This window comes from Lepisma saccharinum, chromosome 16 (genome assembly GCF_977018435.1).
Source record: "Lepisma saccharinum chromosome 16, izLepSacc3.1, whole genome shotgun sequence".
In the NCBI taxonomy this organism is placed as follows: domain Eukaryota; kingdom Metazoa; phylum Arthropoda; class Insecta; order Zygentoma; family Lepismatidae; genus Lepisma; species Lepisma saccharinum.
In genome coordinates, this window is record NC_139244.1 from 15,114,089 (window position 1) to 15,130,886 (window position 16,798).

General features: G+C 35.4%; 1 protein-coding gene across 1 annotated transcript; it reads right to left on the reverse strand.

Moving 5' to 3' along the window:
• On the reverse strand, positions 1-15,439 carry Naa40 (N-alpha-acetyltransferase 40). Its single transcript, XM_083137221.1, has 6 exons — positions 15,257-15,439; positions 12,472-12,570; positions 6,552-6,697; positions 3,651-3,809; positions 1,862-2,020; positions 1-511 (listed from the first exon to the last, which is right to left on the reverse strand). The coding sequence occupies exons 1-6, from the start codon at positions 15,260-15,262 to the stop codon at positions 400-402; spliced, it is 681 nt and encodes a 226-aa protein (XP_082993347.1). The 5' UTR covers positions 15,263-15,439; the 3' UTR covers positions 1-399.
• Between the last annotated feature and the right edge of the window lie 1,359 nt (positions 15,440-16,798).

A 16,798-nucleotide genomic window follows, 5' to 3' on the forward strand; every position in this document is an offset into this window, starting at 1 on the left:
TAAGTACATCATTCATTGTGTCAGTTTTATTTATTAAAAAAAAAATCATTTGGATGGTGAAAAATGGACACATTTGTTCAGTACACAAAACAAAAAGGTCCATACTTATGGGATTCATACATTACAAGGAATGGTTAAAGTAAACAGCTTGCAACTGAACAATCTGTATCGCATGCAGACGTTCTCACAACATTAATAATACTCATTTGTCAGGAACATAAAAGTCATTCTAAAACTAATGTTTCTTTTTCAAATGCAGCCTTCACAAAATATTAATAAAATTTGTACTTCTTGAACCCTGCATCCCTCTGTGGACTGGACTGCAGGAAATATATGGATAAATGAGGACCACATATATACACAGACACTTCCAAACCATTCAGTGTCATCCTTTATAAATTATGTAGAATTGTTTGTAGCCATTAGCTTTTTCCTATTTGGTTTACTCAATATCTCGTAATGGAATTCTTCAAGCAGTGTATCTTCGGGTGAAGTTTCGTCAATATCATACCTGGAAATATACAATGTTGCCTCTGAAACCAAAATCACATTTGCTAGAGTAATCAAAGCAGTGAAGTATACGAAACTTCTCACTCAAAGCTATCAATAACTCGGGCACAACCATAGATCGAACTTGGGATCTTGGCATTCTATGCCAGTATTCTACCAACTGAGTTACAAAGCCAAGCCCTGGCTTCATCACTATTTCCATGCATCTGTGCATCCTTACTGTCGATGTCAAGGTCTATGGTTTAAATCCTGATTGAGCCAAAGGAACAAACTGTTCACCAATACTTCTTAAACAAGCTAGTAAATGTTCTGTATACCAATTTGTATTAGCTATTTCAGCTAATTAACATTTTTCGAATTTCAGGGTGGCCACTCTAGGACCCTTTCATCACCCACATACATACACAGATAACAATGTAAAGGGTCTGTGATTCCAATGTATCCAAAAATCCTAATGTAATTAATCTAAATGGTATATACATTTAAAACATTTCATTTAAGGTGTCATTTCACGTACTCAGACTCGAAATATATCTACAAACACAAGTCACAGGATATACAAATCTACGAAAAATTGTTAGTTGTATAAGAATTTCAAACTCAAATTTACCTAATCAACTTCAAGATAACTTTTGTCTGTCAGATAGGTCGTTCTTCAAAGGACACTAATCAATTAAAATAATTGAAAGAATTCTGAGTTATTTTCCTTCCTCCATAAAAATAAAAACTAAACTGTGAAAAAATTGCCTCAGAGCATTTATAAATATGTATAAAGTCAATGTGATTTAGATTAAAAAGTTTCAATTTTCACGTCTACGGAGAAAAAGAAACAGAACTCCAGGAACAAATAATTCACATATAATTCCTGGAAATCAAGGAATTCCCGCTGAGTAGCCACCCTAGAATTTGTTCATTTACTAAATTTGTTGATATATATTTATTTTATGTTTATATATCTAGCTGAATGTATGTGGATACTCATCCTCCACTCTGTACGCTAACCAAACAAATGAAGTTATTTCAACAGTTTTGAAAATATATTAAGAAGAACAAAAGTATACAAAACAATACACAGCATATCTACAATGAAAAAGCTTCCTGGAGGAAAACGTGAAAGGTTATTTCAGTTCCTAATCTTGGAAAGCACAAAAACTTTCAATTTCTCTGACTCTACCACGTTTTCTGTTCTTTTTACAAAAATTCTGACTTTGCCTATGAATATTTTCCTGACTCTTCCAGGTTTTCCAGAACTTCAAAGTCAGTGGGATCCCTGATATGTCTATGCTCATGAAAGTCTAGCAAAAATGTTCTTCTAAAGATTTAAGAATACGGAACAAGTGAAAGCACTTACTTCATTGACTTGAAAAAGGCCCGTGCTTCAGGGTTGTGCTTGAGGACTGTGAGGATGACTTTGTTCATTTGACTGGTGAATGCCATCAGCTCCAGGACTTGTAGCAGAAACTTCCCCAACCCTTTCCTCCTTACCTCAGATTCCAACTGGATTTCGTAGCTGTCAAGGAAAGCACAAGTATTTAGCAATCTATTACAGGATTGTTACCATAGCAACTAATGCAAAATCTAAGCATATAACTCTTAATATATTTCCGACTTACTTTTGTTTGGAATAAAAAAAATCCTGATTGACACGAAAGCCTACATTTCTACAAAGAAAGGCCACAATAAAATTTGAAAATATAGGCACTAAAAACTGGAAAAAAAAAAAAAAAAAAGAATTACTAATAATTAGGCTTGGAAGTTGATCTAAAAAAAAAAATTGGTCTGATAATGAAAGCTTGATTTCTTTCCCATGAATTTCAGGAGACTAGTTGAAAAATTTGATAAAACCTGTTGTTCGGTGGTTTAAAATACTGAAGCAAAGGAATAATGCAATTAAGTGATAATGTAGTTTTGCTTGTTTTTACTCCAAGGTTACATAAAATACACTACAAGGTTTTTCTTTAGGATTTCTGGAGGAAAAACAAATTTACCAAAATTCATTACTTAATCCACTGCCAAACATTTCAGTTAAAAATAATATTGTGCCTTTACTTTGACTGTATTTTAGATTAATGGCGAACTGAACTTGTTAGAAGGACCATCTCATGAAATTTAAATATGTGAAGTTATGCTAGCAAATGCATTTAAAATTCACAAAGCAACAGGGAAGGAGAAAAATAAACCTAAAATATTAAGAAAAATGTAACAAAAGTGACAAAAAATACTGAAAAATGACCAAAAATCCAAAAAGACAGGAAAATGAAAAATAAAAACTAGGTTTTCTGGTTCAAACTGCAGGGAAACTGACTGATATCAGGTTTAGTATTGTTTTCAAGGTTCAGAAAAAAATATGATTTTTAATCAACTTCCGATCCCTAATAATAATACTAGAAATAACTAGGGATGAACCAATACCTATCTATCGATATTGGCCGATACTTTTTCTAGCATTTTAGTCTTTCAAATGGTCTGCAAAAATGCCATGCAACACTTATGTGGAGTCTACTAATCCTGGAAACCATACAAAATTCAAATTTTCCATTTATTTCACACAAGTATTATGTGAAAAACCGAATTTTGTGATTACATTACCATGTATTTCCTTAATATGGGAAATTATAAACATAATTCTGGTAAATTGATGTAGGTAACTAGAATGGCCTGTCTGGCGTTTCCGAGGCAATCATTTCTTCTCTGAATCATCTGTGTATAGGACCGGTTGCAACCCACCATCGTGAGGCAATTGGGGAGCTAAGAGTGAGTAGTGTAACCCTGTGTCTGACATATTCCATAACGGCTGAGGGTTCAACGTGCTGACCTCACGTCACCCCATTACTGGTTGAAGATCTCCACACCTCTAGGTAGGATTGTGGGAGGGAGACTGGCAGTCGGGAGACAGGCCAAGGCCCTTCCAGAGCTGTAGAGCCACAGGTTATTATTAATATATTGTTCCGCAAATTTTGTCAGACAAAAATAATTTGAGTGAATAATTCAACATGGAGGGTGGGGTAAATTTCTACCTTTTGGGGGAGGAGTGCATCATAAGCCTTGAGGGGGATGGGCACCCCTGTCAGTGGGAACTGCAAAATGTCAGATTTTCTTTTAAAAATCTGGTTACCTTACACTACCATGTGAATGCTTACCAATAGAGAACTTCCTCGCCAAAATCCAAATCAAATCGAAAGTGTGAGAATGCAACAGGCTTCCCTTCTGTTGTGCGGGCAATCAAGTACCAAGCAGCATCTTCAGTCATTTCTTCTCTCTTGTTTTTATCACTCCAGCCCCATTCACAAGACTCATACCTTGATAATAATAATAAACATAAAAATTTGTCACCTCAATCACCAAATCTGGATTTGTATTTTTCTTATTTTACATTGTTTCTATGCCACTTGCCACGACTTGAACCTGCAGAATTCTTTTAAAAACTGAACACATACTAACTTTACAGTAGTGAAAAAAAATTCTTTTTTGGTAACTTTCATACATAAATTTATGATTTTATGTAGAAAAAATGGAACTTTTGTGACCTACAATAAAATATGAAATGACATTTGATTTTTTTTGGGGCACATTAAACACGAACTTGCAGAGGAATCTGTACATTTACATGTGTTTACAAAAAATCAATATTTCCATAAGCATTAAAAAAATTATTACAGTCAGATTAAAAATTATAGATACTCAAGTTTGGACTCCAATTAAAAATTAACCAGTAGACATACATAAAAATTTTGCTTATTCAATTCTAACCAAATTTGCTTTAGAGTATGCTTTCTATTTTTTTATTGTCGTGAGAACAAAAAGTGCCATTTTTTTCATTTTGCAAATAATCTCTCTCTTTGAAATTCTATAAATAAAACATGGGTTGTCCAATCATGATGAAATTTTAGTATGGTGCAGGCAGAAAGGTGTTAAACCCAATACTTAATTTTCAGATTTTTTCAATTTGTCAAAAAACTGCTCTTATCAATTTTGCGAAATAACTTTTTCTTAGTATTGGGTAGCCCTCCAACTACAATATTGGTCTTGCTTTGAAACTCTTTGCATCTGTTTTTAAAATACATTATCACTGTCAATTCACATTGCAAAACCGATTTTAAACAGATTTTTATTCAACAGAGTAAAGATGTACATGGAATGTGGCAAAATGGCACACAGTGATGTCCGTTGAACAGTGGAAACTGCAGGCTGTCACTCAGAGTGGCCACTCTAGGACCATGATAAAATTCAATTCATACTATGGGAATGAGACACGGTAATAGATAATTCAGGTACTCACGTTTTCCACGGAAATTCTTACATTCCGCAATTATAAAATTCAAATATAATTACCGGTTTTCAAGGCAAACTTTCAAAAAATTCAAGGGTGCAAACAAACGTTTTCCCTATTTCAATATTACGTATTACCGCCTCTCACCACAGACACACACAAATATATTAACAATATAACGGGTCTGTGATTCCAATGTATCCAGAAATTCTAATTCAATTCAATTAAATGGTATACATACAACTTAAAACATTCAATTTAAGGTGTGGAGTTTAAGTTTGCTATTGACATACTCAGACTTCAAACACCCCTACAAACCCAAGTCACAAATGTTATGGAAGATACTAATCTACAAAAAATGTCAACTGTTGAAGAATTTCAAACTCAAATTTACCTAATCAACTTCTTGCAATAAACTTGCATCTGTCAGGTAGATTGTTCTACAAAGTACACTAACAAACAGTGGTGGTCGATGAAGGGGGCTGCAGTCCATTTTGTTGCCATTAGTGCAAAAACTAAATATTTATACTTCCGCTATCTTACTGCTTCCCGTTGCGCTTTGTGGAGATTTCAAATTCACTTGGCGCGCGACGAGAGGCAAACTGGTATATGAAGCTGCTTCCCCCTCGGGGACTGCCAGTATATCTCCATGTTAACTCTAACGTAAGCACTGCTTCCATTTCCCTCCCTGCTAGGCCCTTTTCAATGCTAAAAAGCGAACTGCATTCAACGCAGCCAATGTATGGTGGCACTGCCAAGTGGTAGAAATCAAAAGCTCTCACCCTATGATGGCGGACACCCTGCATAAACATGTGATTACCAAGAGAAACAGTGGCTAGCCATGTAACACGTCCATTTCTCTTGTCAGTAAGTGCGTGATAGTTTAAGTTTTTGAATCGATTCAAAGAGTTATTTGTTTTCTGGCAGTAAGTTATATTATCTGGTTTTCTGAATGGTAAATCGTAAATGGAAAAAATCGTAAAAATGAATAATTCAATGAAAGACAGCCGCATGGAGTTCATTTTCAAATAGTTAAGTTTTTTTTATACCATTTTTTATGAATGCAGCCCTCCTAACAATAAGTAGCATGAGCCGCTACTGCTAACAAAGTAAACAGATTGAGAGAATTCTCTTTTATTTTCCATGCAGCTTTCTTCTTCTTCCTTGATAAACATAAAAAGCAAAGTTGTGAAAAACTTGCCTCAGGGAATTTATAAGTATGTATAAATTCAATGGGATTTGTATTAATAAAAGTTGCAGTTCTACAGAGAAGAATCCACGCAGTCACTGCTTGCCAACATGGGCCCATCTAGTCTATAAAAAGGATACACTGCACATGTGCAACCAACCATTGCAACATGATGCATGTTATTGAAAAAAGCAGCCCATACCAAGGAACATGCAAGCAACAAGCAACATCTGCTGTTTATCGTGCCACTTTGGTTTGACTCGATTTATTTTTGTTATTTAGCACCACTTTTGGCTAATCATGACAAGGATGAGTGATGAAATTAATGAAGGGACACTCACAAAGAACGACCATGCCCAGGTTGGAATTTGAACCTAGGACCTCCAGCATCAAAGGAAGCTGTGATAACCACTCCGCCACATTTTACTTTGTCACAAAGGGTTGCCATTACTTCTGAATGCTTGCATCCTTCAGCTCCAGGCTCTGATGAATTCCTACATTGATGTTGAGTAATGTACCTTACACCAAACACAATTGAAATACACACAAAATTAAACAACAGAACATAAATTATTAACTTACAGACTCTCCATATTTGCTTTCTCCAGTCCAAAGAGCCAGTCGATTGTTTCCTCATCCAAGCTAGTAACTTTCTTACATTCCAGAACAAGATTGAGGTCATTTTTTTCATATTTACAGAAAGCAGGAAAGGGGAGTAATGGATTCTCCTGCAAAAAAGAAAAAGTACCACACTGAAAAATGTTTACTTTTAGCAGCTAACTGCAGACGGCGACTCATTGCATTGTAACACCCCGCTTATCTTTACGCACATACCTTTACCATGCAGACAATTATATATTTAGTCATGGAAGAGTAAGTACATCCCCTATTAGGATCTCTCTAACAAAACAACCTTTCTTTAGCTAACAATCAAAAAAATTTTTTAAAAGCAGTTCCAAATGATTTCTTTCTTTCTGTTTTAGTTCTTATGTCAGTTAGGAATTGTTTACTTTCCCTCCTTTTTTTTAAAAAAAATATTGTCTTGCTTTACATTTCATATTTTGACCATCCTCGTGCATTTCTATTATGTCAGCATGCAATATATTAGACAAGTTGCACTTTTTTCCTTAATATATGGAGGACAAAGAGTTATACATTCACCTTAAGAGATACAACAACAAATAAGGTTAGATGTAACCCAAATGAATATCACAGGTAATTTAATTTGATTTATGGTGGTTTTACAGTGATAAAAACTGCAATGTATTATGTAATACTACTAATGCTATCGGTAATACTAATGGGTCATTCCACGTGAAATCAATTGATAGACAAAAAGTTGCTTCATAGTCATGGATTTGATTCTAATTTCTTTTACTGACAACTATGTAACATTAGACTTGTCCAACAAATATGTTGAAAATTTGAAGATTTTCAGAAATTGGGTGGACGAACGAATGCATCACATGACACAAAATATGTCACATCTCGGAAACTATGTGGAATATTGTGATGATTTAGGGATTGTTGGAGAGGAGGACAGTCCTAACAGAAAATAACTGTGTTACCATTCTTACCTGTTCAGAAAGTAGAAAAATCTTTGAAGTAAGTAATATGCTGTGATGAAAAACACTCACTTCGGGTAATTGTTTGATAGGGAGTCCAATATTTTACCACAATGAAAATTGTTACACAGCATAATCAATACATGTTCAACATAATATTAAAAAATCAGAAAGGCAATATTATTCATAATAAAAATATCACAGGTTTTAGTATTCAATGTATGAACCATTGTTTCCACTAGCACACAGATATATATTTTTGAAAAATGTTAATTAAAAGCAAATATTTATTTGTAGCCAATAACATAAATTGACCTTTTTGGACAAATTCTCCATTATCCATGGAATATCAATCTTGATTTCTTTTTTTTTACATGTATTGCTCATAGAGTACTCTTTGTGCTGTAAATATTAAATTTCTGTCACCCACCAGAAATATAGGGGCTCAAATTTTATATATATATATATATATATATAGGGAAAGGAACTTTAGGTAAATAAATGTTTTTTCTGCGATAAGATAGAGACCCTCATTTTTGCCAAAATTCTGATCATAGCCTTATATGTCAACACAGCAAATTTTATTTTACATAAAAACACATATTTTCCAGTTTTCCGTATGTAAATACATATTTTGCGAATTTTCATTTTAAATACATAAAATCGCTCATTGACTTCATCTACCTCGAAATCCTCGAAGGAAAAATGTTTATTCTCCGCACCTCTTTCATATCGAGAGTGCTAGGTTTGTTTTGTCTTTGAACAACCTCGCTGGCAGACTTCTGGCACCTCGCGTACGATCCTATTGGGAGAAAATAGCTGTAAGTAGCTGGGGCTGGCTACACGTAACGATAGCAAGGCTTTTTAATGAAGCAATGCAGCTATTGTGGCCGGAAGGCATAAAATTTGACAATGTTCTTCTCTTGACAGATGCTGCAGCTTACATGCAGTAGGCCTTGCCGTTAGCTACTCCAAAATGGTGCACGTTAAATGTGTGGCTCATGCGTTGCATAGAATATGTGAAAAGATAAGTGCTCTTTATCACAATGTCGATAAACTGGTTTCAAATGGGAAGAAAGTTAGATCAAGTCGCCTAGAAGAATAGACATTTTTAAACAAAAATGTCCTGAGGTTCCCCTTCCCCCTACACCTGTAGTTACGCATAGTGTTGTCCACGGGACGAGACGGGACAGGCTTTTAAAAATTCGAGACGAGACGAGATTGACTATGTGTCATAAGACAAACGAATATTTTCGAGACGAGACAGCATTTCCACGAGGCTCCACGAGACGAGACAGGCCAAAGTCTCGTCTCGTGGGCAACACTAGTTACGCAATGGGGCACTTGGTTGGATGCAGATGTTATGCCCAGAACTTTGAAAAAATTGTATCTGTTGTAAATGATCTCGACAAAGAAGAATTCTGCAAGAACTGTTGATGGAGCCCTCCTTAAAAGTCGAATTGGCATACATCTCAACAAACCTGTCCATTCCTTCTAATTCCATATGAAAGCTTGAATCGTCCGTGAACACTTGGTTGAGATCATATGTCCACCTAACTTGTACAGAATTTTTTGGGAAAAACCAAGGTTTTCAAACTTTGTGCCAAATTGCACGTGTTTTGGAAAGTGAAGTAGAGGAAGAGGAAGCTTTGGAAAACTTCAGCGTTAGTGACATTTCGTGCTTCAAATATGCAAGAACTGTTTCTTGTGACGCGGAGCGATCTTTCTCACAATATAAGATGCTTTTTAGAGATAATCGTCACAGATTTACAACGGAGAATTTGGAAAAAACTATGGGGATCCACTGCAACTCTTCCAAAAAAATAGCTCGCTAAGAGGTAATCATTTAGAAACTAATTTCAGGTGTTTAAAATGCATGTTATAGTTTGTTTTTGTTACCAAATGTTTTTATTTTTGTCACATATTTTCCTGTTTTTATCACATATTTTCAACATTTATGACACATAAAAAATAAATATTTCTGAGTTTTTTAGCACATAAAGTTCCGTTCCCTATATAAATGAAAGCTAACATTTTCAAAGAGCTATAACTAAAAGAGGAAACCAGTAGCAGAGCTGAAATATTTTCTACCAAAACTCTGGATGCATATGTTTCCTCTAAAAACAATTATAGCTCTGATGTGACATTACTTCCTTACTAAAGAAAATCCTAACTTTGAATCTTCTGAATATCAGTTTTTGCCTTAAATTTCAGTCATTTGCATTTGAGATTGTTAAAAAAAGTACAGGACATAAAATAAAGCTTGATGTGTACTAAAAACAATGTCTTTTACCAAAGGTTTCTATCATTTTTCTTAGCTGAGTTATCATAATTATTGCAACTGTCTGCAAAATGTCTGAAGTCATGAAACAAAAAATGGCCACCATTTTTAAACAAAGTTTTAGAAAAATAATGCCTGCTTTGAACAACCCTTGCATAGGGGCTAGAACAACAAAAATATGAAATTAAAAATGGTCAAGTAACCACTGCTGGACCATTCGGTATGGACTGACTCATATGGATTCTGGACAAAAACTCTGGTCTTAGTACAATTTCTGTGAGCTACAAGTGGAGAAACAACATAGTAATTCTTCTCCCACGAATTAAACATTTCTAACAATATTATATGCACTCATTTTAGTGGTAATCTTTGAATGTTTTAGAGCCATTTTTCAAAAACATAACTGTGTGCCAGTGGAAACAATGGTTCATACATTGAATACTGAAACCTGTGATATTTTTATTATGAACAATATTACCTTCCTGATTTTTTAATATTATGTTGAACATTCTTCTTTGTAGCTAATCAGTGGTGATTTATTCATTCTAGCTTTTAGACTTTTAACCACTGTTATATTTTAAAAGAGATTTACCTACGTTTCGGAGGCTGAATCTGCCTCCGTCTTCAGGGTAGCGTGGAGTCTGTTACATCATATAAATGTTGAACATGTATTATGCTGTGAAACAATTTTCATTGTAGTAAAACCTGGGATTCCCTATCAAACAATTACACGAAGTGGAGTGCTTTTTTTCATCACAACGTATTACTTTCTTTAAAGATTGTTCTACTTTCTGAACAGGTAAGATGGTAACACAGTTATTTTCTGTTAGGACTGTCCTCCTCTCCAACAATATCTAAATCATCACAATATTCCACATAGTTAACGAGATGTTGCATATTTTGTCACAAGATACATTCGTTCCTCCACCCAATTTCTGAAATCTTCAAGTTTGGTGTTTTTCAACTAAATACATATTGCAACTCTTATGGAGCTTTCAGACCGGAGTGAGGTGCGACACATGTCACTTGAAACCAAACCTTCAGTAATAAATTGCACGTGTTGCTCGGACTGGGCCATTTTCTTAATACCATACAACATGTTGCTTCGGTCTGTTGTTCGCCAATGCACTGTGAATGTTTTGTCTTGCTTATGTCACTTGTCACTCCAGTGTGAAAGCTCCCTTATAAGCACAACACCCATAGTTTCTGATCATGGTGCCAACTCTGATGCCCATCAAATCACCAGGAAAATTGGCAACATTGCCACCATCCCCTCCACTTCTCACCAAATTTGCAGCATTTGTTGAAACAGATCCCCGTGAGCCATTTCTTTTTCCAGGAAAAAAAAGAAGCATTTACGAGTTACATTTTGAAAATCTCATTTGTTTTATTTTTGAAAATGGCTTACATTAACAGTTGGGCTGAAAAGTTCGTAGGCTAACATAGTAAAAAATATTCTTTTGACAAAATTCGATTTTATTATTCAATATAGTTGCCTTTGAGGGCGATACAACAATTATAGCGGTCATACAATTTTTCGATGCCATTTTTATAGTACGATTTCTCTTTAGCCTCAAAATAGGCCTCAGTTTCGGCGATTACCTCTTCATCAGTGCTAAATGTCTTTCCAGCGAGCATTCTTTTAAGGTCTGCAAACAGGAAAAAGTCACTGGGGGCCAGATCTGGAGAATATGGTGGATGGGGAAGCAATTCGTAGTCTAATTCATATAATTTTGCCATCGTTTTCATTGATTTGTGACACGGTGCATTGTCTTGATGAAACAGCACTTTTTTCTTCTTCAAATGGGGCCATTTTTTCGTGATTTCATCCTTTAAACGCTCCAAGAACGCTATGTAATAATCTCAGCTATCTCGATCAACTTCACTTTACGATCATTTAAAATTATTTTGTGGACTTTTCTGATAATTTTCGTCGGTAACAGCCTCTTTGGGGCGTCCACTGCGTGCATCGTCTTCGATGCTCATTTCGCCTCGTTTAAATTTAGCAAACCACTTCTCAACGGTTGATTTTCCTGGTGCAGAGTCCGAATAATGTTTATCAAGCCAAGCCTTGGCTTCAACAGTATTTTTTTTCGCCAAAAAGCAATGCTTTATTAACACACGAAATTCTTTTTTTATCCATTTTTTCACAATAACAAAAGCTGCTTCACTCACAATGCTATATCTCACGAACTAATTATCCGGCAGCTGTGAAATTTATACACGTATCTTTTGAAGGTTAGTACTAAGTAAAAATCACATGGATTTAATTCTAGTAATGCCATCTATGAGTCAGCCTACGAACATTTCCGCCCAACTGTTACATGTTTCATTGATTTCCCTGTTTCTAATTGATATATGGACATCAAGAAACATTAATTTAGATTAAGCGATTAAACAAGTACATTATTTTCAAAAAGACTGAAATTTGTCAAAAAGGTGTAATTCGGAAATGAGTTTTAAAAAAAATATGAAAGTGCAGGGAATATGAAGGAACAAATGCTGCAAATTTGGTCAACATTGGAGTAGGTGGTGCTGGGCAGTTTGCGATTTACTGTGGAACTACCCATAGTAAGTTGTGAAATAACACAAATGTATTATATGCAATGAAAAATACCACAAAAATAATGCCTCATCAGGTAAGTCCTAATATTACCTGCTGGTTAGCTTTATCAACCACGGCCTGGGAAGCAGCGAGGCGTGCCTTCTCTTCTTTTCTCTGAAGTCGCTTTTCTTTGCCCTTTGTTGTTTTTCGCTGAAGGAAAAAATAAAGACATAAGAAGTCTTTGTAGTTGTTCATGTCACTTCAGCCAACATTTTGTGAATAGTCAAGAATACATTGAATACTGCCTCATCTGGGATATAATACTCAGCATGGAAAATTAAAGGGGTAGAGTGGAGGAGTCAGATATCTGATCTTAAGTTTTCCTAACCGTAACAAATTTTGTTGGTCCCGCTAAGGATGTTAATTTGGAACTTCACTGAACTTTGAACCATTCAGATCAAGCAAGGAGTCAACTACTGGAATAGTTGCATGTCTTAACCTGTTCTGACAAAACCCTGCCTTACCATCTATTCATTCATAATGGTTAGTAACAGAGTGGATTGATTTAAATCACTCTACATAAATAATTTATAGAATAATTTGCATAAGGATTTTGTAGATATCAGAAACACTTTTGGCGAAAGTGCATTACTCTCGTAATCATCTAATGATGATTGTTAGGTTCTAAAGATAGGAAAATAAAGGAAATAAAATATATGTACTGATGATGTGAAGCTCATATGAAAGGAAATGTAAACACAGGATTTCTCTTGATTTAAAATTCAATAATTTGTATGGGCAAAAGTAGCAAACGGTAAAAATTTACTATCCTTCGGACACCTCTAATTTTTTCGTTTCGTCAATTTTTGACATTTGTACTTACGTATCTGCTTCGCGGAACATTCCTGAAGGTGTATCAACGTTGTTTTGATGAAATTACTTGCAATTTTTTACATTACCAGTAAGTCTTTCTGATAGGCCTTTTCGCTTGCCTGAGATGAACTAACCTAACCACATGCCAATGGTTCGCAATTATTTCCAATTTCTAGATACTAACACGACACCAAATTTTAACTATGTTTCCTAACCTAACAGAACTAAGCTATCCACGTGCCAATGGTTCGTGGGGCTAGCTATTCTCCTTTGGAGAATTGATTTTCAATGAACAACATCAATTTCAGCTATGAAACATTCCCACATCACACAAAACACCTTCCCGATGTTTGAAAATGCTACAGGAACTTATTACGGTAAGTAGTTTCTTCTGTAAAAATAAATAAATGTGTCCGAAGGATAGTAAACAAGTACCAAAGTGAGTTTAGAATCTATGAGAACACCTAGATCTCGGTGTTGTGCTTCTTTTGCTAGAGGGATGTCGGTGAGTGTATAATTACCTTCAAGAATGTTTTGTTTCAATGAGATTATGAAACCAAGAACCATGACATCTTAGCACTTTATGAAGTCAAGGATCCTAGTTTGTGACAACACCCTTGTGCAGAAATAGTCTTTTTCTGGCAGTCACACAAATATGTTTTGTAACGAAAATCCTCTCACATTTTGACGTTATTATCTTAGTAGCACTTATTTTATTAACAGTTTCATAGGTCGGAGACACATTTAAATCGGATATTTTGTGTTTCTCGTGGTTAGTACTTACCAATTATATATTGCGGAACATAGTCGAAGGTGCCATTATGCTTTTTGCACGAAAACAAACACATTTTCTGCTAAAATAAGCCATTTTCCTGAATGCTACGGAAAGCACCTCACGGCGATATCGCTTGCTTTGCGAATAATGACGCTTCTTTTGTTTTCGAATATCAGTGTTTCCAACTCTATTGTGCATGAAAATTCCTATGTTCCACGAATTATTATTATTATTTTTAAAATTATCCTTTCATTAACAGTTTCATACATCGGAGACACATTTAAATCGGATAGCCCCACAAACCATTGACGTTAGCCCCAAAAACCATCCACGGGTAGCCCCACAAATCATTGACATTAGCCCCAAAAACCATCCACGGGTAGCCCCACAAACCATTGACGTTAGCCCCAAAAACCATCCACGGGTAGCCCCACGAACCATTCACACGAGGTTAGGTTAGGACTGTTAGGTTAGGTTCCATTAGCACCCATTTCACCCCTAAATTCATCGAAAAACCATTTTCCTTTCTCGACAAAAAACCGCGCGTTTCTCGAAGAAGAAAAAAACGCGCGTTTCTCGAAGAAGAAAAAAACGCGCGTTTCTCGAAATTAATCGCGCATTTGGAAACCCTGATTCCACTAGCGAGACCGCGTGACTTCCGACGCTAGAGCCATCTGCAGGTACATCTTGGAAACAACGGCATGATGATGTCGATTTTCACAAAATGCGCAATATTATTACATGAAAAGTGATTATTTATTGTTCTGCTGCATTGTGCGATGAAGTTTTAGGAAGAATATATATCGACGAAGGTTGTAAACCTTGGAGAGACTCATTTCCGTAAGTAGTTTCTTGTGTAAAATTGAAGAAATGTGTCTCCGATGCATGAAACTGTTACCCTTATTTTTTATTGCTACACATGCATTTTGTATTTCCCACAACTATCAGTCATTAGTTTAAAAGCTGGCATGGCATGGCAATTTATCAAAAACTGTTTACATTCTAACCTTGTACTGTAAACGACTTCGACTCTACATCAAATCAAATCTGGTAATTCTCTCCGCAGAGACAATTAGAAATATTTCAGCATTCGCAGTGGGGTGTTTTCGGTACTTAAATGTCAAAATATGGGTACTTTCGGTACTTAAATGTCAAAATATATAATAGTTAACATCAAGTTCAAATTTTAGCGGGAAAAGTTACTCTAACCCAGAAGTAAGGAGGAACATTACAATTATACATACATACCCCCATTTTTTCCCCAGCAATTTCCTTTGTGTCTTCTGTTTTCCGTTCAATTCGATGCAAACAAATAAAATCAACTGAATTACAAATTCCCAAATAATACAACCTACAACTTATTTTAAATCATCACAGAAACATAACCAAATTTCAAGTCCTTGAGCTTGTTTTGGAAGCAATCTTTAAAATACAAAGTTACCAACCCGACTTACACGAGTAACTCCATCAAAACAAACCAACCACCCATTGTTGCCACAATCTGTAAGCACAATTTCCCTATGCAAGGGGTAAAATTTCCCTATTTCGCCCATTTTTTTCTTCACCTAAAGAATTATTATTAAAATTAATAATAATAATTAAATATTATCGTTGACCCATGTCCGTATGTATAAAATGTCTAACTTTCAAATGCTACGACGCCAGGGGTCCCGGCTTCCCTGCCTGGGCATGGCTGTTTGTGAGTGTTCATTCATAAATTTCATCATATCAACATGATATCATCAAGGAGATGGGACAAGTGAATGTTTTCGAAATGAGATGGGACAGAAGAAAAAGTTCGTCTTTTATCATGGCAGGTTGGGTGATACTTAGATTGTGCAGTTGGTGGTAGTGTGTGTGTGGGAAGAAATGTGATGTTAGAGATGATAATTAATAAATAAATTATAATAAATTAACCATGCGTTCTCATCGTTGCGGTTAAATAAAGTGAACTGAAAAGCGACGTAAAAGTAGGCTAAATACAAAAATTTGCAATATATATATATATTAACTGAAGAAAACTGTCATTTACTGCAGGAAATTGAAAAACTCACCGTACCTTTTTATACCGTATCACCTCTTATATTGCAGAAATTGGCGTGTAAACCAGTGTGTTCTAAAAGAATTATCTTAAAATTTGTGAAGAAAATATTATGACGAAAATAACTGTAATTCCAAAAAGGCATTCCTATAATATTAAGTTCTTGCCAGTCAGAACTAACCTATGTATTCGTAATGAGCAAAGCTGTTCACGTGTTCAGCCATTGACTGTTACAAGGTTTGCTTTGTCACCCTAATGGGAAAACCCTCTACCGAGTGGCTGAATTATAGTAAATACTACTATACTGCTAGGGCATAATTCATCTCGAAGAAATGGAGCACAGATTTTTTGCACTGGAAATTGTAAGATACTTGTTTTACACAGTAGCAAGTGAATTTTCTGTCGCTTCTGCGGCTCATGCTAAGTTGACGGGACGAGCAGAAGCCCCGCCTGCAGGCATTTCTAAGTGATGACGTCAGAGGACCTCCTGTCTGTGGAGAAGACGTTTTCAAATCCATGACGTACAGCGGTGTTTGAAGGCGTGTTTCTCGAGAACCGAAACAAATATCGCCGAGATATTTTACACATCTCATGTTTGTGTCATTATCTGTAAAATGAATGGATTTAAAACGTTTTTCATGTCAAAATGGAAATGTCCATTAGCCAAAAGTGGCAGAAAAGCGAGGCAAAATAAACAAAATCAATTAACAATAAAATCAATAACTTTTAAATGTTTTTTTCGGAAGATT